General features: G+C 41.4%; 1 protein-coding gene across 5 annotated transcripts in view; it reads left to right on the top strand.

Moving 5' to 3' along the window:
- Positions 1 to 24,648, top strand: part of TEK (TEK receptor tyrosine kinase) — a 122,285-nt gene extending 97,637 nt beyond the window's left edge. For 2 of the 5 annotated variants that reach the window (XM_023203894.1, XM_023203893.1), the window contains 10 exons: positions 1,286 to 1,440; positions 2,914 to 3,124; positions 5,438 to 5,548; positions 9,168 to 9,358; positions 9,907 to 10,020; positions 12,619 to 12,689; positions 13,701 to 13,741; positions 14,660 to 14,756; positions 22,744 to 22,843; positions 23,608 to 24,648. In XM_023203894.1, coding sequence (XP_023059662.1) covers positions 1,286 to 1,440; positions 2,914 to 3,124; positions 5,438 to 5,548; positions 9,168 to 9,358; positions 9,907 to 10,020; positions 12,619 to 12,689; positions 13,701 to 13,741; positions 14,660 to 14,756; positions 22,744 to 22,843; positions 23,608 to 23,682 — 1,166 coding nt within the window. In that variant the 3' untranslated portion in view covers positions 23,683 to 24,648. The remainder of the gene's footprint in view (positions 1 to 1,285; positions 1,441 to 2,913; positions 3,125 to 5,437; positions 5,549 to 9,167; positions 9,359 to 9,906; positions 10,021 to 12,618; positions 12,690 to 13,700; positions 13,742 to 14,659; positions 14,757 to 22,743; positions 22,844 to 23,607) is intronic. The other 3 variants (XM_031934100.1, XM_031934099.1, XM_023203895.1) reach the window with 2 other exon arrangements.
- The last annotated feature ends 494 nt before the right edge of the window (positions 24,649 to 25,142 follow it).

Here is a 25,142-nt window from a genome sequence, read left to right as displayed (position 1 = left end):
GCCCATGGTTTGTGATTGATAAAGTTTGTTGAGTGTAATTAAGTGAACAAGGGCCCCATGTGGGTGGAGCTGCAGCAGGAGGATTGACTTTAAGTCTGTGCAGAGGCACCTCCTGGCTGTCTGTGTTGTGTACAGTGTGTGCCAGAGAATGTGGATGGAGGCACTTGAGAGGCAAATTTTGAAAATTTATGATTTGGATTAGAGTCTATTTTTACAGAAAATACTGTAACTAAATCTGAAAACTTCTCGGTTCTCTTGGAGGATTACCTAGACCTTAAGAAACAAAATCAAACAAGTCACTTTAACAGTGCTGATTCTTTGGAATATTTTTGAAATGTTCAAGGAATGAAGAGTCTGCCAAATAGAGAAAATCATGGTTTTCAGGTCACACTCTTAGTGAATGCCCCATTTTTGTAATTACCTGTGTTTTGGCGAAATGTAACTTCCTAAATTCAAGCTATCCATAAAATACCAAGAGAAAAATTTTAAAACAAGACAAAAACTAAAAGTTTCTCATCATTCTAGACACCTCTGTATCTATACATATATAGAGACAGAAGAAAAGATAAATGAGAAGAGAGGGATACTTTTAAGAAGATGGGAACATGTTCTATGTGCTATTACTAATAAAAATATATCGAGTTTAATTTTATTTAAATTTAAATAAGGGAAAGAAGTAGAGAGATTAGACCGTAGGCTTTACTAGTTTATTTTGGCTTGAGCCCTAAATTGAATGTTTTTTCCTCTGTCTTTTCCTGTCTTCCTCCCTCCCTCCCTCTCTGCTTCTATTGGGTATCATTAGGTTTTCTTCGTTAACTCTTTAAAACAAGGAACACAAAACAAAATATCTGATGGACTCTAAGCTCTTAGCATCATTGAACTTTAAAGCATTTCTAGGTGGGGAAATTGAGGTTCAGGCAGATTTAGTCACTCTCTCAAAGTTATACCTCTAGTAATTCCCCCTATTATTCAACATTGTTCATCTGTTTGGGATTCTACTTGGAAATAAAAGTTGAACAAATGACAACTAATGATTAGCATATTGCTAATTGTAACAGCACTTTTGCACATTTTTTCTTTTAATCTTGTAACAACCCTGTGAGTCAGACTCATCTCCACTGAGTTTTGGAATGTAAATGAGAAGCCCAAGGTCATGTAGTGATTAGGTGGCAGGGTGAGGGCTGCTATTAAGTTCCCATTACACTGTGTCTTCTCCCACCTACGGTGTGGGTCTGTTTCTCTACGTAAACTAAACTACCTGCTTCACCTCTGTCTTCCTGCACAGCACCAGCGGACCTCGGAGGGGGGAAGATGCTGCTTATAGCCATCCTTGGCTCTGCTGGAATGACCTGCCTGACTGTGCTGTTGGCCTTTCTGATCATATTGCAATTGAAGAGGGCAAATGTACAAAGGAGAATGGCCCAAGCCTTCCAAAACGTGGTAGTGTCTCATCTTCCTACTACCTAATAAGGGCAAGTCCAAGTACAGGCAGCACCTTCACTTTAAAGATATGGACCAGGAAATTTACTTATAAAGTAAATATTTCCCTTAGGCAAGTCTCGTCTTCTCTTTGGCTTCCATTATGAAATGGTAGATAAAAAGTATGACTATATAATTTCTTATCCAAACCAGAACAATTTTAAGAGTGAAAAGGGTGCTCTTGGTAAATTATGCAGGAAACTAGGTCTGTCCCTGCCTGCTGAAATGACATATATGGTCATCCTAGTAATAAGTCCCCAGAGATGATATGTTGCAATAGAATGAATTGAACATTTTTGGTAAGGAAGGACAGAGGGTAACCAGACCTCAGTGAGATAGGTAATGATATATTAGACAAGTTTTCCCCACATTTGCCTATTTCTAGTTCCCATTTCTTTCTAATAAGTCCCTCAATCTTATGACCCCTCATATGTATAAGAATTATACATACCTGTGTGTGCCTTCCATTCCTGTATACCCTCAGTCTGAAGTCAGAGTTCCTGGCACTTGGTACTGCCTCATTTTTTTTTTTTTTTTTTTTCATCTAGGAATTTTAACCAGTAGCAAAGGCCTATAATATGACACTTTACCAAGAGTCATCTTATTCGAGTTCTTTCAGTATACTAAAGCCTGAAAATTTATCTAGTTTGTGGGTTCAGGCCCTGTAAAATTAATTTGAACCAGACTTTATCAATTCTGTAGATAATGCATTGAGTGCAATGATTCAAATGAGGTATACCCCATGTGCATGAGTCCCCAAGCTTCCCTTCCACGGAGGACAAGAGGAACTTCACTATCTGACTCCATGCCAGAGCTGGCTCAACTCAGGCTGTCACTGGAGAGGAAGGGCCAGCAAGGGGGTTGGGAGTGCTGGAGCCTGTCAAAATACCTTTTCCATGGTAGCACCAGCAGCTATTTGAATTCAGGAGAAAGAGATACAGTGTTGGGTTTGGCTCTAAGCTTCAGTCATCTTGTGGCCAGAATAGACTTAGAGATTCTAAGCCTTACTATAAGAGAGAAAGAGTGTGCACTGAGGCACATCCTGTGGTTGCCCCATATAGGCTCTCCAAGTTAGCTTCCAAACCAGAACTGAACACTTGTTCATTTCATAGCACTGTAGGGAACTCACGTACAACTAATGCAAGAATGGCAAACACATGGCATATGTACTGTTACTCCTTTCTCTGTCATCCTTTACAGACATTGCTAATCAACAAGCTTTTCTGAGGAGGCCCAGAATTGTGCCCGTGCAGCCCTGTGGGCAGCTGGTTTATCAGGGCAGGCCTGTGTGATGAAAACCTATTTCCCTTTCCAGTCTAGAATTAAATATACTATTTCTTTTTTCATCTGGTATGGATGCCAACCAGAAGACATTATGCCCCTTAGAATTATGAAAAATCCTGACACAAAATGATGAAATAATTATTTTTCCAGAGGGAAGAACCAGCTGTGCAGTTCAACTCAGGAACTCTGGCCCTAAACAGGAAGGTCAAAAACAACCCAGATCCTACAATTTATCCAGTGCTTGACTGGAATGATATCAAATTTCAAGATGTGATCGGGGAGGGCAATTTTGGCCAAGTTCTTAAGGCGCGCATCAAGAAGGATGGGTTACGGATGGATGCTGCCATCAAGAGAATGAAAGGTCAGTGGTTGACCAGATAGAGTCAGCATTGCATGAGGGTGTGGAGAAAACTTGATTTCCTGCTGATTCTTTGCTCTACGGTCTTACAAAAAATTCGCATGGTATCAGACATAGTTATTTGCAACTGAAGACTATGCTTCCTTTGAAGTTGAGCCTGTGATAGTCAGATTATGAATACAAAGGCAGGAGCCATTTAAACATCACTGCTTGATTCACTGGGCTGTGATACTACAGATTCTTGGTCATATACAGCTAACTTTTGGGGAGCATTGTTGTTTCTCTTAATGCAGTGCCTCTCAAAATGGAGTGTGCATCAGAATCATCTGGAAGGCTTGTTTAAAAACAAACTCTTGGGTCCTACCCCACAATTTCTGACTCAGTAAGTCTAGGGCAGGGCCACAGAATCTGCATTTTTCATTAGTTTTCCAGTGATGCTATCTTGTGGGTTTGGGGACCACATTTTGCACACCACAGTCTTCATAGGTTAACTGTATATAAGTTCCTGGGGACACTGTTAGAAATGCATTCACTTGGGTTTCTTCTACTCCTTATTTGACTACACCTGAATTTCTTGGGTAGCATATGAAAATCTGTGTTCTTGAGTGGCTTTCTCTGTGGTTCCTCTGTACACTCAAGTTTGCAGAGAAAACCACTGATTTAAGGTCATAAGAACTAAATCTTTTCCAGCTTTGTTCATCTCAAGACTGTTTGGTAGCTACCCATCTAATAATATTTGATAGTAAATATCTTCAGAGAAAGCAGAATGACTAGTTAGCTGGCAAATTAGCTAGCTATCTTCTCTTCTGTGTGAAAGAGCAGTTTGTGTAAGACTTGACTGTGAGGATGCACTATTGATTTTACAAAATACAGGCTTGGAATGTGGTGCATTAAAGCAGAGAATGTGATGAACTATTATCATTGTGCAGCTCCAACTTCAGAGCTCTTTAAGGATGCTGACAGTTTTCTTTTTTTGGACCACAATATTGAGTCTGTGAATTAACTCTAAATATTATTAAATCATCTCTGCTTTCTACATTGTTAAGAAGACTAACAAAACAAAATATCTATGATTAGAAACAGCAATATGGGTCTTTAAAAACAATACAAACTACTTGCAAAACAGCCAGAAATCCCTTTTCTGTTTTGCTACTTTTGTCACAGGGAGTTTTGGGGAGCAGTGAGGATAGTGAGAGGAGAGGGGTGTAGAATCTTATGAAGGCAGTTTTTATTGGGATCTATTGTGAGCCTGATTTTCTGTCTTGTGCCCATGTGAAGAGGGAAAACAGCTTAATAAGGCATCAGGGCTGATAAATCCTGCAGGCAAAGCAGTGCATCCAAAGAAGGGCAGTTACTGAATAAAGCGGCCAAACTCACTATGAAGAACTTCTTTAAAAAAAATTCCCAAGATATTGACCCTCAGTGAGGCTTCTGTAGTATGAGCAGAGCACTTGACTTATGAATACCATTGGCCCCTCATGAGATGATTGTCACAGTTTCTAAGCATGAGCAGCCATGTTTATGGCCACCAGCACCCCACTCCTACCCTTGCCACCCAATGTGGTTTTTTAAAAAACAATAATAGCTCATTATCCTTGACTCAAGACTGATCAGTTTATGCACCAACCAATAGCCTTCTCTTCATTCTGGTGCTTGGTGGGTTCTCCCTCTGGTTAAAGTGCTAGTGGAGAGACAAGGCAGAAAGAATAAAGGCAGACGCAACTCAGTTTCCTGATTCCCATGCAACGTCCATAAGATACCATTTGGATTTGATTTATTTAGCTCAATCAACCAGATTGAGACTGGTTTGTAAAAAATAAGTTACAATTAATGAATAAAGATGCATGCATTATTGGCGATGTTTCATGGAAACTTTGGTTGTATTCCTCAGTTGTCTTTGGATGGTAGATTTAGTTGGAAGAGCTAAAATCTAAAAGATGGTACAGCTCCACCTCTACCAAGTCATTTACCTGAGGATCTGGGAGCTTAAACAAGAAAACTTTAGAGTGGTGGTTCTCATCCATAGGCATTTGGCAATATCTGGAAACATTTTTGACTAGTTATTGACATCTAGTAGGTAGAGGCCAGGATGGCTGTGAAACACCCTACCATGCACAGGACAGGCCCCTGCAAAGGAGTTGTCAGCCCAGTGTCAATAGTGCCAAGGCTGAGAATCTCTACTTTAGACTAATCTCTTTGGTTGTATGTAGTTGATGGTGACTGAGGGCACCTGAAGGTTCTTGGGGGGCAGGACAGGACAGCTGATTCTGAAAAGGTGTAACAAATAGGAATCACAACCCTTGACTTTCTTCCCAGAATATGCCTCCAAAGATGATCACAGGGACTTTGCAGGAGAACTGGAAGTTCTTTGTAAACTTGGACACCATCCAAACATCATCAATCTCTTAGGAGCATGTGAACATCGAGGTAAGATGCTCTTTTCCTGTCTTTCCTGCCAGAGGTTTTAGAAAACAGACAAATTCCGGCCGGGCGCGGTGGCTCAAGCCTGTAATCCCAGCACTTTGGGAGGCCGAGGCGGGCGGATCACGAGGTCAGGAGATCGAGACCACCCTGGCTAACGTGGTGAAACCCCGTCTCTACTAAAAAAATACAAAAAACTAGCCGGGCGAGGTGGCGGCGCCTGTAGTCCCAGTTACTCGGGAGGCTGAGGCAGGAGAATGGCGTGAACCCGGGAGGCAGAGCTTGCAGTGAGCTGAGATCTGGCCACTGTACTCCAGCCTGGGCGACAGAGCGAGACTCTGTCTCCAAAAAAAAAAAAAAAAAAAAAAAAAAGAAAACAGACAAATTCCATATTGATATAAGGAAAGATAATGATCTTAAGAATGTTGCCTATTTTTTTTTAAAGTTGCATCTTCTATCTGAATGTCTGTCTAGTCCCATTTATAGATTGTGCTGTGGTTTGCCTTATTTTTGGAGGGAAGTGCCGAGGCTGGACTATTTAGCTTCTGGTGTGGTTCAGCCATTACTGCCCAAAGGTATTCATGGCTCCTACCTGCCCCATCCTTGGCCATCCAGAGGTTTTCTCCACTACTACTACTACTGCTGCTCAAGTATAGTAGGGGAGTCCCCACCATCAGCTTCTTCTTAATTGCCTACCTTTACATTTTTCCTGGAAACCCAGGGAATTGGTATTCTGAATGTTAAAAAGCCATGAATGCCAGCAATCTACTATAATATGAAAACTAAGGATAGTTGGATTTTAAAAATAATTATAAGAAGCTTTCATGAGATAGTGCTTTGTTTTTATCCAGAATACTTTCATGTACAATTACAATGGAGCTGTACAACTATCCTGTGTTGCACATGCATTTAAAGTTAAATTTATGTTATTCAAATGTTTACTGAGTACTTTCTATTGTAATGCATGTAATTAGTGGTGAGTGAGTAGGTAACGACAAAAATCATCTATGGGTTTACCTCTGCATGCTGCATGGCCTTGTAGTTCTGAATCTCTGCTTAAACTTCATTTCTCATGGAAAAGTTTGCTCCCATAAAAAGCTCCATGCAGTAATTATTTACAAACTTGACAGCCTCTTGTTGACTTTGCAGCACAAACACCAACAATAGAAAAGAGACTACTTCCATTTCCTCAATTTATTAAACTAAAAATACTGGTGCTTCAAATAATTTATCATTCTATGATCCAATAAGGGTGTAATTCTGAAAGCCAGATCATGTCCCTTAGGTTAAATAATGAAGTAATGACATTTATTTTTTGAGCTACTTCCTGAAAACAGTCATCAGCATGGCACAGGAGTATAAATGAAAGTTACACACACACACACACACACACACACACACACCCTGCTGTCCTTGCTGACACCACTCCCACAAACATGGTGAGTGTTCTTAAAACCCGCCTGACTTTCTGTACAAACCCCACAAATGACACAGTACAAAAGGGCAAGGATTCTCTGGATGCCCAGGGAAAGTGGGGTTATGACAGGAAGCCAAGTGGCTGTGGTGGACAGACTAAACCAGTTTTCCCGAAAAAGGCTAAAACTACAAAGAAGACTGTGCTGAGGTTTTAGTGTGTTGACCCCACTGCAGATCTAGGAGAATGCTGGCTATTAAGGGATCCAGGCACTTTGCACTAGGAGGAGATAAGAAGAGAAATGGCCAAGTGATCCAGTTCTAAGTTTCATCTTTTGTTTTATTCTGAAGACAGTAAAATCTTGAGGTTACGTTTACTTCATCTGGTTGCAATTGGTCTTTTGGGAGAGAATAAACCACAATATTAATGCAGTTTCCTTAATGGGGAAAAAGAACGCAACAACAAAACTATATCCCTTAAAATTTTGCTTTGTCATCACATTAGCACATAGTTGGCTCTTAAAATTTTAAGATAGGCTGGGCGTGGTGGCTCACGCCTCTAATCCCAGCACTTTGGGAGGCCGAGGTGGGCAGATCATGACATCAAGATATTGAGACCATACTGGCCAACCAACATGGTGAAACTCCATCTCTACTAAAAATACAAAAAGTAGCTGGGCATAGTGGTGCATGCCTGTAGTCCCAGCTACTCAGGAGGCTGAGGCAGGAGAATCACTTTCACCTGGGAGGTAGAGGTTGCAGAGAGCTGAAGTAGCACCACTGCACTTCAGCCTGGGCAACACAGTGAGACTCAGTCTCAAAAAAATATATATATATATATAATTTTAGAATAATTCAGCAAAGATGTGAGAAAGCACATGTATACCATAATTTAGGTCTAACTTTCATTATAGTGCAACAAGATTCAATACTAGAAGATTTCTTTGTTAGAATTTCAATTTCTTAGAATATCTTTCAAGCTTTCTTTTTTTGAGACAGGGTCTCACTCTGTTGCCCAGTCTGCAGTGTAGTAGCACAATGTCAGCCCACTGCAACCTCCTCTTCCCTGGGCTCAAGCAATCCTCCCACTTCAGCCTAAGTACTCCCAAGTAGCTGGGACTACAGGGATGCACCACCATGCTTGGCTAATTTTTATTTTATTTTTGTTTTTTGTAGAGATTAGGTCTCAGTATACTGCCCAGGCTGGTCTCAAATTCCTGGGCTCAAGCAGTCCATCTACCTTGGCCTCCCAGAGTGCCGGGATTACAAGTGTGAGCCACTGCACTGGGCTTCAAGTTCTAATTCATACAACATTTTAAATACATGGTTTACCCAAAAAATTCTTTTAAAAAACAGTAAAATAACTTTACATTTTACTAGGTATAAATGTCAATGTTTTTAGCAAAGTAAATTCCCTTTAAAAAAATTTTTGTAAGAGGATAATTTATTTTTTAAAAATTCCGAGAAAACAGAAGTAACAAAACTGGGCAAATAACTTTTTATTAAAAAAAAAAAGAGAGAGAAATGATTTGGAACAAAAAAGTGACAATGAACCATAGGTTTTTCTAGGAACTATTGTTTTATTGTTTCCTAAAAGCTTGAGTTTTCTGGTTTCTTAAAGCAAAATGCAATCTTTGAAACTAACTTCTGGTGACCAGAGACCCAGTCATCAATATGGTGACTTACTATGGGTTTTAAGGAGGAGTAGAAGGCAGGAGAGAAAGTTACATGTTGTGGATCCTTCCACACAGATATTTAATTGTTTAAAAATAATAACAGCCTCAGGAATAGCTAGAGGCAGACTGGAATAACATGCCTGGCTCCTATTAGCTCCTTGATCAAAATGGAATGCAAATGAACAGGTGATGTGAAGAACGTGTCTGAGATCTGGAAGACAGTGCTTTGACTCATCTACTGTTATTACTGACTGGGTAAAAGCATTTCAGGAAGGCCTCTGTGTGAGTGCACGTTTGGAAGGAATGGAGAGGGAGTGGGAAGGAGCAAAACCGAGCGTTCCAGCCCGGCACCCTTTGAGTATTGCAGGAGGGTGTCACCTATCTTCCTCCTGTCCCCCAGTGCTCCCTCAGTGGTGTTACTAGATGTGTTTTGTTTAGACAAAATGGAGTTTATAGGCAATTCCCACAGCACATCTCTTAAATGTCACAGCTGTTCAGGGCCACTGATGAGTCAATGCTCTCTTCCTTCCCCACAGGCTACTTGTACCTAGCCATTGAGTATGCGCCCCATGGAAACCTTCTGGACTTCCTGCGCAAGAGCCGTGTGCTGGAGACGGACCCAGCATTCGCTATTGCCAATAGCACCGCGTCCACACTGTCCTCCCAGCAGCTCCTCCACTTTGCTGCCGACGTGGCCCGGGGCATGGACTACCTGAGCCAAAAACAGGTTTGTTTAGAAGAACTCGCTTTGAATATCTTTCCTCTGGAGTGCCCTCTAAAGTCAGTTTCAATGTTTGTAGGGTCTGTCAACCTCTCTTCTTTAACTCCTTAAAATCTCCCTCATTTTAGTCTCTTTGTGAATAGTCCATCTATTTAAATAAAAATTAATACTGACAATATGTTTATCTAGCAATTTTCATAATTGTGAAAATGTCATAATTTTCATAAGATGTAGCGAGGTACCTTAAGCTCTCTTAGCCTGGTTTGCCTCTAAATCATGTGCAGCAACAGACACACGCTACATTACAGCTGGAGCATTTAACAACCTGTGTTTTTTATTTGTTCATTTTCTGAAATTCTTCTGCCAAGATGTGGTGTGTCTTTCGGCAGAATCCATTCCATTACCAGGGAATTTTGGAGGGGAACTTTAAGGGGAACTGGATTGTGCCTTTTTAAACTCCTTTTTTATGCTATTGTTTTCTTTCCTATTCCCCAAAGTTTTCAGCGCTGGGGCTTTCATTAGGCTGAATATACATAATGTTTTCAAAACTTCAGTTTATCCACAGGGATCTGGCTGCCAGAAACATTTTAGTTGGTGAAAACTATGTGGCAAAAATAGCAGATTTTGGATTGTCCCGAGGTCAAGAGGTGTATGTGAAAAAGACAATGGTAAGTACAGGACTCGGACACTGATCACATCGTTTCCAAGGTACTCCCCGCTCTCCTGATGTCACTTCTGAGACTGTCGGTGCTCTGTGGTGACTAAAGCATCTGACTGTGTGTCCCAGTAGATACTGTGTGCCCTGGGAAACATTCTTTCTAAATGTTCATTCCTAACACGGTTGCAGCGTCTGTATTACTAATGAAGAAGGCACTGTCATGTGTGACCAAGTGATTGAATATTCAAGCCTAGTGGTTTGGGGTCTTGGTTCTATCCAGTTCAGACCCCAAGGCATCTCACTCAGAAACCTCTGAGGAGCTTGCACAATCCCCTTTCATGCACAGCCGATGTAGCAAGGAAAAAGATTAATATATTTTCCAAAAATCAAAGAAACAAACTAAATGATTTCTAAATCACCAGGAGGCTCTATAGAGAAATTCATAACTTCTACAGGCTCATCTAAGATTTCTCTCTTCACTGAAACTTCAGTGGTCACTGTTCAAGCCCACAATCCACTCTCCCAAACAGTAATATTTTATCTTTAAGTACAAGATTGCAGGAGAACCTAACCATACAGTCTTAGAGGAAGAGAGACACTCATTCTGCTTTTGGTGCCCAGTCTAGAATCACGTAGTCCTAGAAGTACCACATCCCTGCATGTCAGAGCTGTGTGGAGGAAATATCACCATCCTCTGTTTTCCTTGGGTGGGCAGAACGCAGGGCCTCAGGGATGACAAGCCCTGCAGCCTTTCCATGTGTCTGGCAGATCTACTCTGATCTACTCTGGTGGATGGCTCTCCCTTTTTTAGGTCTGATGAACATTACTTTGGCCCAGCTTTCCTGGGATGGCTTCAGTTGTCATGAGATGTAGGCAGTCTTTTTGTTTTTGTGGGCACACCAAATTGTCTCTTAGCAAAGCTCAGGTTCCTGTATTTATTCTCAATTCCAGGCTTCCTTGATTTTCATCACACTTATTTAGTTACTGAGAAGATAAAACAACACTCAAGAACATTTTGAAAGGAAATCACCCATAATTCACCACCTTGGCATATATATTTTTTTCATTTTTGGCTTATCGCCTTCCACAGCATACATCCTTGCACATAGCTACAACCACAGTGAACATAATCATTTTGGATCTTTCCACTCTCTTTTCTGATGAGGGTGTGAAGTGGGGTCCTTTTGGGTCTTCGAGGCCCTGCATGCTTATCAACATAGCACTTTCAGAAGCCACGTGTGCCTCCCTGAGGGCTGGCTCCCAGGTGATGCTTTTCTCCCTAACCTTTTCAGACCCACTCAAGGCAGATGCTTCTCTGGAGCAGGGGTGGACTTGTTTTCTTAAAGAAGCAGAATCCATCACTCAACTCCTCCCTGACCACCTGGTGTCCTCAAATCTCCTTCCTGAAATCCTTTTCCCTGCTTTACTCCAGTGCTTGGGGGATGTGGGTACCCCGGGTGAGAAGGTGGAGGGATAACACAGGTTAACCCCACAACCTACCCATTCTATTTGGATGCTCTCCTCAGCTCCCCAAGACTAGCATGGGTTTGCTTGGCATTTCATAAAGGGCAGTGATTTCTGCAGTATTGGGGTTATTTACAGGGGGAGAGCACCTATCAGGGCTCAACTCGATCTTACAATAGACTAAACAGGGTAAAGGTGTTCTTTAGCACCTTGGGGCTGGGGAGTAAAGGGCCAGGTTGAGGGAAGGGGGAAGAAAGAAGGATTGGAGAGGAGCAAGTTCCCTGCAAGAAGGATGCAGTGTAGCAAGTTCGGACAAATCTCTGGGAGGGAGGAATCAACCTCTTGATGACCAACCTTATGATTCTTGAATGAGTAGATAGGAAGGGAGCCCCAAATCATAGAGACTTTGAGGAAACCAAGAATAAAACTTTAAAGTCAAGCTTTACAACGTCCAGGCACATCTCATTTTGCCTAGCCTGGGATCAGTAAGCCAAGATATGGGGACAGCCTGGAGGTAGTCAGGACCAGCACCCAAAGTATCGGTACGTGTCTCCAAACCCCACGTAAACTACACTACGTAAGCTACAAATCATCTTAATCTCTACTGTTATATATGCACACTGTTCCCCTTGTCTAGAGATGCTCTTTCCTCTCCCACCCACCTAATGACACCTAAACGTCTTACAGAACCATGCTGGGATGTCCCGTCCTCTGGAGAATCTCCCTCCATCATCTCCAGGCACAGTTGTTCTCTTCACCGTACCCCAGTGCCTCCATTTCCCTTTTCCACATTATTAATACAGTTACATTCTCACTCAGTGTCTATGCCTGTCTCCCCTTTCAAACCTCAGAGTGCCTCTGAGGGCTATAAGGTGAATAAGGAATGACTGACTATCACGCGTGCACACTCACACTTCAATTCATATAAAATGCTGAACCCTGAAGATAAATAGGACTTATGCTATTTGCATGTTTTGAAATTTGAAAACACACATGTAGCTGGGACATACACAAAGCAATGATGTCTGAGTCTGCCCTGCCTATGAGGTTCCCGATGGGCTTTGTGGAGCCACAGCTCAGGCAGGCTGAGAGCCTCATAAAGACCCTGTCCCACTTAAGTGACATCTCACTTTGTTCTCTCCAGGGAAGGCTCCCAGTGCGCTGGATGGCCATCGAGTCACTGAATTACAGTGTGTACACAACCAACAGTGATGTGTGAGTAAGCTGCTTATTGCCAAGGGATTTTTTTTTTTTCCCTCCCAGAAACATATATTTGACAGGTTTTAAAAAGAAGCAGGAATGTCCTGTACCTCTCGGGAACAAAGGTAACCAAAAAACCCAGGAAATAAAGTAACAGAATAAAGCCGCAGAGTAGACAGTTTCCAGAGTGCAGAATCACTGGTGGCAGATTTTGGATTTCCCTCTGCATACTGAAGTTGTGTATTCTGCATTGCGCTTTGAGTTGTGAATTCTTGGACTCAACAGGAAGAAGGGACATACTGGCCTTCCTGTGGCTCCTCTCCCAGACCTAGATCAGAGGAGCAATCCAGAATAGCTGCTGGGGACAAAATAAGGCCAGACAGTGGGGGGCGTCTCTGCTTGCAGCCTGCAGTGATGCATCAGAGGCTGGCGGTAGAAGGAAGGGGTGGCTTGAGGTTTAGGTCATCTTGCCCTGCACCCCATTTCCAGGATGAAAAACCAAGGCCACAAGAGGGGTGGTGACTTTTCCAAGGGGTTTTGCTGATGCCTGGGGATGAAGAGGGGGTGGGCAATTGCTGTGTCTTCACTGTGTGCAAGGTGCTTTTTTTGTTTCTCTGCATAACTTTGAGGCAGGGATTATTGTCCCCACTTTTGTAAGAATATACTAAGAGGTCCCGGGAGGTTCAGTGACTTTTTCCAGGTCACAAAAGTATTGGATGGCAGAGATTGGATTTAACTCAGATCTGTCAAGCTTCAAAACAAATTTCATCTGTTTTGGACAGTACCACCTTAGAGTCTGTAGTTAAAGTGATTTGGGGGTTCTGGCAAAGTGAACACTATTTCTTTGTTGTAACCCTTCCATTGAGCTAAGAGGAGAGAAACCCACACTGTGTGCAAGGGCTTATCCTAGGATGTAGACGTAACATTTCCTTTTCTCAGAAAGGGTGGGTCTCCCTGGCTTTGGGGGCAGGAAAAAGTGGTGACTCTGTTTGCTGATTGTTGGTTTCACACTTGTCCCTCCTGCAGATGGTCCTACGGTGTGTTACTATGGGAGATTGTTAGCTTAGGTGAGTATCTATGTTAAAATATACACGCCAGAAAATATATAACAATTTCATGAATACTGATCCTAGTTTTATCAATATTGCATATTTAAAAAAACTAGAAGGCACTACCCAGAAATGTAATACTTTTATTCTTCATGCTTTTTAATGTGGCACATATACACCATGGAATATACTATGCAGCCATAAAAAAGAATGAGTTCATGTCCTTTGCAGGGCCATGGATGCAGCTGGAAACCATCCTCCTCAGCAAACTAACACAGGACCAGAAAACCAAACACCACATGTTCTCACTCATAAGTGGGAGTTGAACAATGAGAACACGTGGACACAGGGAGGGGAACATCACACACCAAGGCCTGTTGGGGGGAAAGAGAGAATAAGGACAAATACCTAATGCATGCGGGGCTTAAAACCTAGATGATGGGTCAATAGATGCAGCAGACCACCATGGCACATGTATATCTATGTGACAAACCTGCACGTTTTGCACATGTATCTCAGAACTTAAAAAAAATTCTACAATAAATATGGATTGCTTTTATAATTAAAACTGGACAATAACTATAATTGATAAAATATGAATTATAAAACTACAGGCTTCCAATCAGAAAAAAAAGGTTAATATTATTGGTATAATAGATGTGCTCTGTGTGGGAAGACTTAGGGAAGAGAATCGGCACTGAATTGAGGAAGCCGGGGGTGGTTCCTTTCCCTGAAGCAATGATGATGCTTTGGCATACTCCGTAGTGTAAGTCCAGTTTTGATGAGTGGTGGGTTTGCCAAGGGAGGCATGTAGCATGTTCACTCTCCTGTGACATACCATGTCTTCCTCCTGGCCCCTTAGCTTTAGAACCCCTGGACAGGAAGCATTGCTTTTCATGCCAGAGAGGACTTAGAGTGGCACTGTTTGTCTTCCAGGAGGCACACCCTACTGCGGGATGACTTGTGCAGAACTCTATGAGAAGCTGCCCCAGGGCTACAGACTGGAGAAACCCCTGAACTGTGATGATGAGGTGTAAGTCAGGCCTCATCCTGGGGCTATTCTGTCTTACCTTCCTTCCTCTTGTGTGTTTCTGGGGCTAGCTGACTTTAACAAAGTCAACTGGTATACACAAACACCTACACACAGAGATCCCAAATAGGTGAATAAAAGTGGGGGGTTCCCAATACTAATACTGTTATGTAATACACAAGGAGTATTAGCTTTACAGACGTAGAAATTTAGGGGCATTTAATGACTCTCGGGAAGGTTGAAATGAGGAAGGGCAACAAATGCAGAAAATCCTGAAATAAATTTGTGAAGTTTTTCAGTAAGATTTCAAAGTTGGGCTGGCAAGATGGCTGAAAAGGAACAGTTCTGGTCTGCAGCTCCCAGCGAGAATCAACTCAGAAGGCAAGTGATTTCTGCACTTCCAACTGAGGTACCCAGCTCTTCTCATTGGGACTGATTAGAAAGTGGGTGCAGCCCACGGAGGATGAGCTGACGCAGGGTGGGATGTCACCTCACCCGGGAAGTGCAAGGGGTCGAGGAACTCCGCCAGGAGGAATGGTGCATTCCAGCCCGGATACTAAGCTTTTCCCACCGTCTTTGCAACCCGCAGACGAGGAGATTCTCTCTGGTGCCTATGCCAACAGGGCCATGGGTTACAAGCACAAAACTGGGTGGCCGTTTAGGGAGACACTGAACTAGCTGCAGGAGTTTTTTTGGGTTTTTTTTCTAGCTTTTTTTCCTTGCCCCAGTGGCACCTGGAACACCAGTGGGACAGAACCATTCACTCCCCTGCAAAGGGAGCTGAAGCCAGGGAGCCAAGTGGTCTAGCTCAGTGGATCCCACCCAGCTAAGATCCACTGGCTTGAAATTCTTTGCTGCCAGCACAGCAGTATGAAGTCAACCTGGTATGCTCCAGCTTGGTTGGGGGAGGGGTATCCCCGATTACTGAAGCTTGAGTAGGCTGTTTTCTCCTCACAGTGTAAACAAAGCCCCAGGGAAGTTCAAACTGGGCAGAGCCCACCAAGCTCTGCAAAGCCACTGCATCTCTAGATTCCTGCTCTCTGGGCAGGGCATCTCTGAAAGAAAGGCAGCAGCGCCAGTCAAGGGCTTATAGATAAAACTCCCATCTCCCTGGGACAAAGAACCTAGTGGTAGGGGGCGCTATTGGCGTAGCTTCAGCAGACTTAAACGTTCCTGCCTGCCACCTCTGAAGAGAGCACCAGATCTCCCAGCACAGCACTCGAGCTCTGCTAAGTGACAAACTGCCTCCTCAAGTGGGTCCCTGACCCCTGTGCCTCCTGACTGGGAGACACCTCCCAGCCCAGCAGGGGTTGACGAGACACCTCCTACAGGAGAGCACTGGCTGGCATCTGGCAAGTGCCCCTCTGGGACAAACCTTCCATAGGAAGGAGCAGGCAGCAATCTTTGTTGTTCTGCAACCTCTGCTAGTGCTACCCAGGCAGACAAGGTCTGGAGTGGACCTCCAGCCAACTCCAGCAGACCTTCAGCAGAGGGGCCTGACTGTCAGAAGGAAAACAAACAGAAAGGAATAGTATCAACATCAACAAAAAGGACCTCCACACCAAAACCCCATCCGAAGATCACAGGTAGATAAATCCACAAAAATGGGGAGAAACCAGTGCAAAAAGGTTGAAAATTCCAAAAACCAGAATGCCTCTTCTCCTCCAAAGGATCACAACTCCTCGCCAGCAAGGGAACAAAACTGAATGGAGAATGAGTTTGACAAATTGACAGAAGTAGGCTTCAGAATGTGGGTAATAACAACCTCCTTCAAGCTAAAGGAGCATGTTCTAACCCAATGCAAGGAAACTAAGAACGTTGATACAAGGTTAGACGAATTGCAACTAGAATAACCAGTTTAGAGAAGAACATAATGACCTGATGGAGCTAAAAAACACAGCATGAATACTTCGTGAAGCATACACAGTATCAGTAGCTGAATGGATCCAGTGGAAGAAAGGATATCAGATATTGAAGATAAACTTAAATAAAGCATGAAGACAAAATTAGAGAAAAAAATGAAAAGGAATGACCAAAGCCTCCAAGAAATACGGGACTATGTGCAAAGACCAAACCTACGTTTGATTGGTGTACCTGAAAGTGATGGGGAGAACGAAACCAAGTTGGAAAACACTCATCAGGATATTATTCAGGAGAACTTCCCCAACCTAGTAAGACTGGTCAGCATTCAAATTGAGGAAATGCAGAGAACACCACAAAGATACTCCTCGAGAAGAAAAACCCCAAGACACATAATCGTCAGATTAATCAAGGGTGAAATGAAAGAAAACATGTTAAGTGCAGCCAGAGAAAGGTCAGGTTACCCACAAAGGAAAGCCCATCAGACTAACAGCAAATCTCTCTGTAGAAACCCTACAAGCCAGAAGGGAGTGGGGGCCAGTATTCAACATTCTTAGAGAGAAGAATTTTCAACCCAGAATTTCATATGTGAAGGAGAAATAAAATCCTTTACAGACAAGCAAATGCTAAGGGAAGGCCTGCCTTACAAGAGCTCCTGAAGGAAGCACTAACATGGAAAGGAAAACCTGGTACCAGCCACTGCAAAAACACCAAATTCTAAAGACCATTGATGCTACAAAGAAACTGCATCAACTAACAGGCAAAATAAGCAGCTAGCATCATAATGACAGGATCAGATTCACACATAATATATTAACCTTAAATGTAAATGGGCTGAATGCCCCAACTAAAAGACAGACTGGGAAATAGGATAAAGAGTCAAGACCCATCAGTGTGCTGTGTTCAGGAGATCCATCTCATGTGCGCACACACACATAGGCTCAGAATAAAGGGATGGAGGAATATTTACCAAGCAAATGGAAAGCAAAAAAAGAGCAGGGGTTGCCATCTGATAAAACAGATTTTAAACCAACAAAGATCAAAAGAGACCAAGAAGGCCATTACATAATGGTAAAGGGATCAATACAACAGGAAGAGCTAACTATCCTAAATATATATGTACCTAATACAGGAGCACCCAGATTAATAAAGCAAGTTCTTTGAGACTTACCAAGAGACTTAGACTGCCACATAATAGTGGGAGACTTTAATTCCCCACTGTCAATATTAGACAGATCAACAAGACAGAAAATTAACAAGGATATTCAGGACTTGAACTCAGCTCTGGAACAAGTGGACCTAATAGACATCTACAGAACTCTCCACCCCAAATCAACAGAATATACGTTCTTCTCAGCACCTCATTGCAGTTACTCTAAAACTGACCACATAATTGGAAGTAAAACATTCCTCAGTAAATCCAAAAGAATGGAAATCATAACAGTGTCTCTGACCACAGAGCAATCAAATTAGAACTCAGGATTAAGAAACTCACTCAAAACCACACAATTACATGGAAACTGAACAACCTGCTCCTGAGTGAATACTGGGTAAATAACGAAATGAAGGCAGAAATAAAGATGTTCTCTGAAACCAGTGAGAACAAAGACAAAACATACCAGAATCTCTGGGACACAGTTAAAGCAGTGTGTAGAGGGACATTTATAGCACTAAATGCCCACAAGAGAAAGCAGGAAAGACCTAAAATCGACACCCTAACATCACAATTAAAAGAACTAGACAAGCAACAGCAAACAAATTCAAAAGCTAGCAGAAGACAAGAAATAACTAAAACCAGAACAGCAGTGAAGGAGATAGAGACACACAATATCCTTCAAAAACATCAATGAATCCAGGAGCTGGTTTTTTTGAAAAGATCAACAAAATAGACTGCTAGCCAGACTAATAAAGAAGAAAAGGGAGAAGAATCAAACAGATGCAATAAAAAATGGTAAAGGAGATATCACCACTGATCCCATAGAAATACAAACTACCATGAGAGAATACTAAAAATTCCTGGACACATACACCCTCCTATGTCTAAACCAGGAAGAAGTCAAATGCCTGAATAGACCAATAAAAATTCTGAAATTGAGGCAGTAATTAATAGCTTACCAACCAAAAAGTGTCCAGGACCAGATGGATTCACAGCCGAATTCTACCAGAGGTACAAAGGGGAGCTGGTACCATCCTTTCTGAAACTATTCCAAACAACTGAAAAAGAGGGATCTTTCCTAACTCATTTTATGAGGTCAGCATCATCCTGATACTAAAACCTGGCAGAGACACAACAAAAAAGAAAATTTCAGGCCAATATCCCTGATGAACATTGATGCGAAAATCCTCAATAAAATATTGGCAAACCGAATCCAGCAGCACATCAAAAAGCTTATCCATCATGATGAAGTCAGCTTCATCCTTGGGATGCAAGGCTGGTTCAACAGATGTAAATCAATAAACATAATCCATCATCTAAACAGAACAAATGGCAAAAACCACATGATTATCTCAATAGATGCAAAAAAGCCTTCAAGGAAATTCAACACCCCCTCAGGCTAAAAACTCTCAGTAAACTAGGTATTGATGGAATGTATCTCAAAATAATAAGAGCTATTTATGACAAACCCACAGCTACTATCATACTGAATGGGAAAAAGCTGGAAGCATTCCCTTTGAAAACTGGCCTAAGACAAGGATGCCTTCCCTTACCAGTCCTATTCATCAACATAGTATTGGAAGTTCTGGACAGGGCAATCAGGCAAAAGAAAGATATTAAGGTTATTCAAATAGGAAGAGACGAAGTCAAATTGTCTCTATTTGCAGATGATGTGACTGTGATTTAGAAAACCCCATCGTCTCAGCCCAAAATCTCTTTAAGCTGATAAGCAACTTCAGCAAAGTCTCAGGATACAAAATCAATGTGCAAAATCACAAGCATTCCTACACACCAATAACAGACAAACAGCCAAATCATGAGTGAACTCCCATTCACAACTGCTACAAAGAGAATAAAATACCTAGGAATATGAAGGACCTCTTCAAGGAGAACTACAAACCACTGCTCAAGGAAATAAGAGGACACAAACAAATGGAAAAGCATTCCAAGCTCATGCATAGAAAGAATCAATATTGTGAAAATGGCCATACTGCCCAAAGTCATTCATAGATTCAGTGCTATCCTCATCAAGCTACCATTGACTTTTTTCACAGAATTAGATAAAACTACTTTAAATTTCATGTGGAACCAAAAAAGAGCCTGCACAGCCAAGATGATCCTAAGCAAAAAGAACAAAACTGAAGGCATCACACTACCTGACTTCAAACTATACTAGAAGGCTACAATAACCAAAACAGCATGGTACTAGTACCAAAACAGAGAGACCAAAGGAACAGGACAGGGGCCTCGGGAATAACACCACACATCTACAACAATCTGATCTTTGACAAACCTGACACAAACAATGGGGAAAGGATTCCCTATTTAATAAATGGTGTTGGGAAAACTGGCTAGCCATATGCAGAAAACTGAAACTGAATCCTTTCCTTACACCTTTACAAAAATTAACTCGAGACGGATTAAAGACTTAAATGTAAGATCTGAAACCATAAAAACCCTAGAAGAAAACCTAGGCCATACCATTCAGGACATAGGCATAGGCAAAAGACTTCATGACTAAAACACCAAAAGCAATGGCAGCAAAAGCCAAAATTGACAAATGGGATCTAATTAAACTAAAAAGCTTCTGCACAGCAAAAGAAATGATCATCAGAGTGAACAGGCAACCTACAGAATGGGAGCAAATGTTTGCAATATATCCTTCTGACAAAGGGCTAATATCCAGAACCCACAAAGAACTTCAACAAATTTACAAGAAAAAACAACCCCATCAAAAAGTGGCAAAGGATATGGGCAGATACTTCTCAAAAGAACACATTTATGCAGCCAACATATGAAAAAAAGATCATCATCACTGGTCATTACAGAAATGCAAATCAAAACCACAATGAGATACCATCTCACACCAGTTAGAGTGGCGACCATTAAAAAGTCAGGAAATAACAGATGCTGGAGAGGATGTGGAGAAATAGGAATGCTTTTACAGTGTTGGTGGGAGTGTAAATTAGTTCAACCATTGTGGAAGACAGTGTGGCGATTCCTTAGGGATCTAGAACCAGAAATACCATTTGCCCCAGCAATCCCATTACTGGGTATATACCCAAAGGATTATAAATCATTCTACTATAAAGACACATGCACACATAGGTTTATTGTGGCACTGTTCAATGATAGACTGGATAAAGAAAACGTGGTACATATATACCATGGAATACTATGCGGCCATAAGAAAGGATGAGTTCATGTCCTTTTCAGGGACGTGGATGAAGCTAGAAACTAACATAAGAAAAGAAAACCAAACTCCACATGTTCTCACTCATAAGTGGGAATTGAACAGCAAGAACACATGGACACAGGGAAGGAAACATCACACACCGGGGCCTGTCGGCAGGTTGGGGGATAGGATAGCATTAGGAGAAATACCTAATGTAGATGACGGGTTGATGGGTGCAGCAAACCACCATGGCACTTGTATACGGATGTAACAAACCTGCACATTCTCCACATGTATCACAGAACTTATGATAAAAAAAAATTAAAAAAAAATAAAGACACATTTTCTTGCCTAGAACCTTGCTGCTGCTAAGATTACTTTCAAAAGTAAGATTTATTCCAAGGGGAAATATAATGACCTGTAGTGATACCACCATTCCCAGAACTATCCATGGTAGAAGCTAACTGGCATGTTTGAAGACTGCAAGGCTCTAGGTTGAACAAATAATTTATTGTCTAAATGGGGCTACTTCTAAGAGTGAAGGAGGGTGTTAATAATATCACTGGAATAAGAAGCATACATACCATCCTGGAAAAACCTGGACATAGTTGGACCATCACTAGACAGTCCCTAAAATTCTACCTTTTGAGATTCACTTCATAAGGGGTGAGAAGATTTTTTAGTCTTTAAGAAACTTATGTTAAAGTATAAGCTGTTCTGGGATATGACACCCTAAACCAATGGTTGATAGCCTTCTATGCACATAGGGTTCCCTGGAGTCATTTGTTCAGCATGTGGGCTCTTGATCCCCACTGTCAGTCATCGATTCTATAAGTCTAGGGCAGGTTCCAGAAATCTGCATTTTAATCACACGAGGAGTTCTGAGCACAGTTGAGAAAGCACTATCTTAAGTCAGTGTTTCCAAAACTATGTTCACGTGTTGTGCAAGATATAAATATATGATACAAGGGGAAAGGAGTTCTGTGGCCAATTAAGTTGGAAACTTTGTGTTAAACTTGTTGTCTTAGTCATTTCTGACTGCTGTAACAACTTGGTGGCTTATAAACAACAGAGATGTATTTCTCACAGTTCTGAAAGCTGGGAAATCCAAGATCAAAGCATTGGCAGATTTGGTGGCCGTGAGCCATTTCCTGGTTCATAGATGGCCATCTTTCTGCTGTGTCCTCATGTGGTACAAGGAGCAAAAGAGCTCTTTGAGGCCTTTTCTGTAAGGGCACGAATCCATTCATGAGGGTTCTACCCTCATGACCTAATCACCTTCCAAAGGACCTACCTTCAAACACCATCACATGGTTTCAACACATGATTTTTGGGTGGCATGAACATTGAGTCCATAGCACCTGGTTAAACAGGCTTTGTTTTTAATGACAGTGCTTCTAAAAGTCCTCCCTCTTAAAGGGGGATACAATGGGTGGCATTTTACAAGTTTGAGCATGGGCCTTTTAAGAGACACTAACATTTTGAAAGATGCAGCATTCCAAGGGAAATGCTGCTATAGACACATACCCAGTTCTTTCTAGATGATTGTAATAGCTGAGACCAAGATCCTGCAGAAACAGTACCCAGGGTAGGAACTAAATCTATGGGGAGATGAAATGGGACTTGCTTAGGGAGGTGGGAGGCCTAGTAGAAACTTCCCAGGTGCTGTACTTTTGTCTTCTGCTAGTTAAGCTTTATAACCATGCATTGGTTGGCTTCATTCTCTTTTCTCTTTTCCTGCCATGCCCAGGACTGAAGCATAGTTATAGAATTAACCCTTTAATTCTTTGCGTTTGAAGGTTTGATCTAATGAGACAATGCTGGCGGGAGAAGCCTTATGAGAGGCCGTCATTTGCCCAGATATTGGTGTCCTTAAACAGAATGTTGGAGGAACGAAAGGTGAGTATTAAAGTCAGGCAGGAGATCTTTAATTGGAATTCCTGATGTGCCCAGGGTGGTTCATAAAAAAAAAAACATTGAAACAATTGAAGAAGTTCTTCTTGACATGGCCCTAAGTATTATAGAAACAAGATTTCTATACAGGATATAGTCATGTACACACTGGAATAACATACAGAATTAGCCTATTAGAGTTAGAAGGAATTTTAGTCATATAGCCTGACCTTTTAATTTTATAGATGAAGAAATAGACTCAGAAGTGGGTGACTTGACTGAGGACACACAGCAAGTAGACAACAGAGCTTGACCTGCAGGTTACTATGAGGAGGGTCAGGAATTCCATAAAAATTTCTAGAAGTTAGTTGGCTATACTGATCTGGGAGTCAAAAGAAAAGTAAATGTAGTTTAAAGAAATAGTCAAAACCCAAATGGTAATTCAACTAGAGATGCAGGTGAGATCACACAGAGAGATGTGAAGATGAGATTCAGACAGGGGAAGGAACCCGAGAGAAGCTGAACACATTAGGAGGTACCAATAAGACACTGTGAGAAGGGCAAGCTCAGAAACTGAGGATACAGTATGAAATCTTACATTTTAGGAAGAAAGTCATCAAATACAACAGAGGGACTGAGGACAGAAAAGTATCCCCCAAGTGCTTAGTATTTTGAGTTGAAACAAAGAAAACCAAGGTATTGCTGTAACTGCCACTGGCAGAGATGGAATCAAAGTAGCCTATGTCTCTGAACCATTCTCATTCTTCCAGACCTACGTGAATACCACGCTTTATGAGAAGTTTACTTATGCAGGAATTGACTGTTCTGCTGAAGAAGCGGCCTAGGACAGAACATCTGTATGCCCTCTGTTTCCCTTTCACTGGCATGGGAGACCCTTGACACCTGCTGAGAAAGCATGCCTCTGCCACGTGATGTGATATAGAAGTGTACATATGTGCTGTACACCTGTACACATATGTATAGTGGACCTTCACCACTATAGATCCCATGCATGGATCTGTATAGTATGCTCTGACTCTAATAGGACTGTATATACTGTTTTGAGTAAGAATGTGCTGAAATCAGAATGCCTGTTTGTGGTTTCATATGCAATAATATATTTTTTTAAAAATGTGGACTTCACAGGAAGGCGTGAGTACAATTAGTATAATGCATAACTCATTATTGTCCTAGATATTTTGATATTTACCTTTATATTGAATGCTATTAAATGTTTTGCTGTGTCAAAGTAAAATATTGTTAATAAACCTAACAATGACCCTGATAGCACAGGTTTAGTGAGAGAAATATATGAATTCTAACAAGACATAGGTTAATATTTAAGAGACTGAAAAATCTCAGATTCCTCTCTCTCAATTTTATCCCTCGCCTGTAGCAGCCAGTCCCATTTCATTTAGTCATGTGACCAACTGTCTTGTGTTTCCACAGCCTGCAAGTCAGTCCAGAATGCTAACATCTAAAAATAGACTTAAATCTCATTCCTTACAAGCCTAAGAATCTTTAGAGAAGTATACATAAGTTTAAGATAAAATAATGGGATTTTTTTCTTTTCTTTTCTTTTCTTTTCTCTGGTAATATTGACTTGTATATTTTAAGAAATAACAGAAAGCCTGGGTGACATTTGGGAGACATGTGACATTTATATATTGAATTAATATCCCTACATGTATTGCACATTGTAAAAAGTTTTAGTTTTTGATGAGTTGTGAGTTTACTTTGTATACTGTAGGCACACTTTGCACTGATATATCATGAGTGAATAAATGTCTTGCCTACTCACGTCTCATCCAGGAGTGTGTCTCATAGCTATTGCCACGTGTCCTTATTATACTTTAAAGAAAAATGCTTTAAATTATCCATCCCTAGCACATAGAGTAGTTGGCGAGTATACTCCACTAGATATGGAATCTGAAACTCACCAGATTGAAAATTCTCCTAGAAGTGTTCTACTGCCTAGTTCTTTTCCTTGCAACAGGAAGTACACCTTTGGGAGTGTTCTAGTGTGAACCAAGGGCTTAGAATTGGAATTCCTTTTAATTATGTTACAATGTTAAATAGAGTCCTCACTTAATGTCATCGATAGGTTCATGGAAACTGCAGTGCTATATAGTGAAACCAATTTTACCATAGGGTAATTGATAGAAACAAGATGCTATCCCCATCAAGCTACCATTGACTTTCTTCACAGAATTGGAAAAAACTACTTTAAATTTTATATGGAACCAAAAAAGAGCCTGCATAGCCAAGACAATCCTAAGCAAAAAGAACAAAATTGGAGGTATCA

The sequence above is a fragment of the Piliocolobus tephrosceles genome, chromosome 14, assembly GCF_002776525.5.
Source record: "Piliocolobus tephrosceles isolate RC106 chromosome 14, ASM277652v3, whole genome shotgun sequence".
In the NCBI taxonomy this organism is placed as follows: Eukaryota; Metazoa; Chordata; class Mammalia; order Primates; family Cercopithecidae; genus Piliocolobus; species Piliocolobus tephrosceles.
This window is presented reverse-complemented; position numbering and strand designations above follow the sequence as displayed.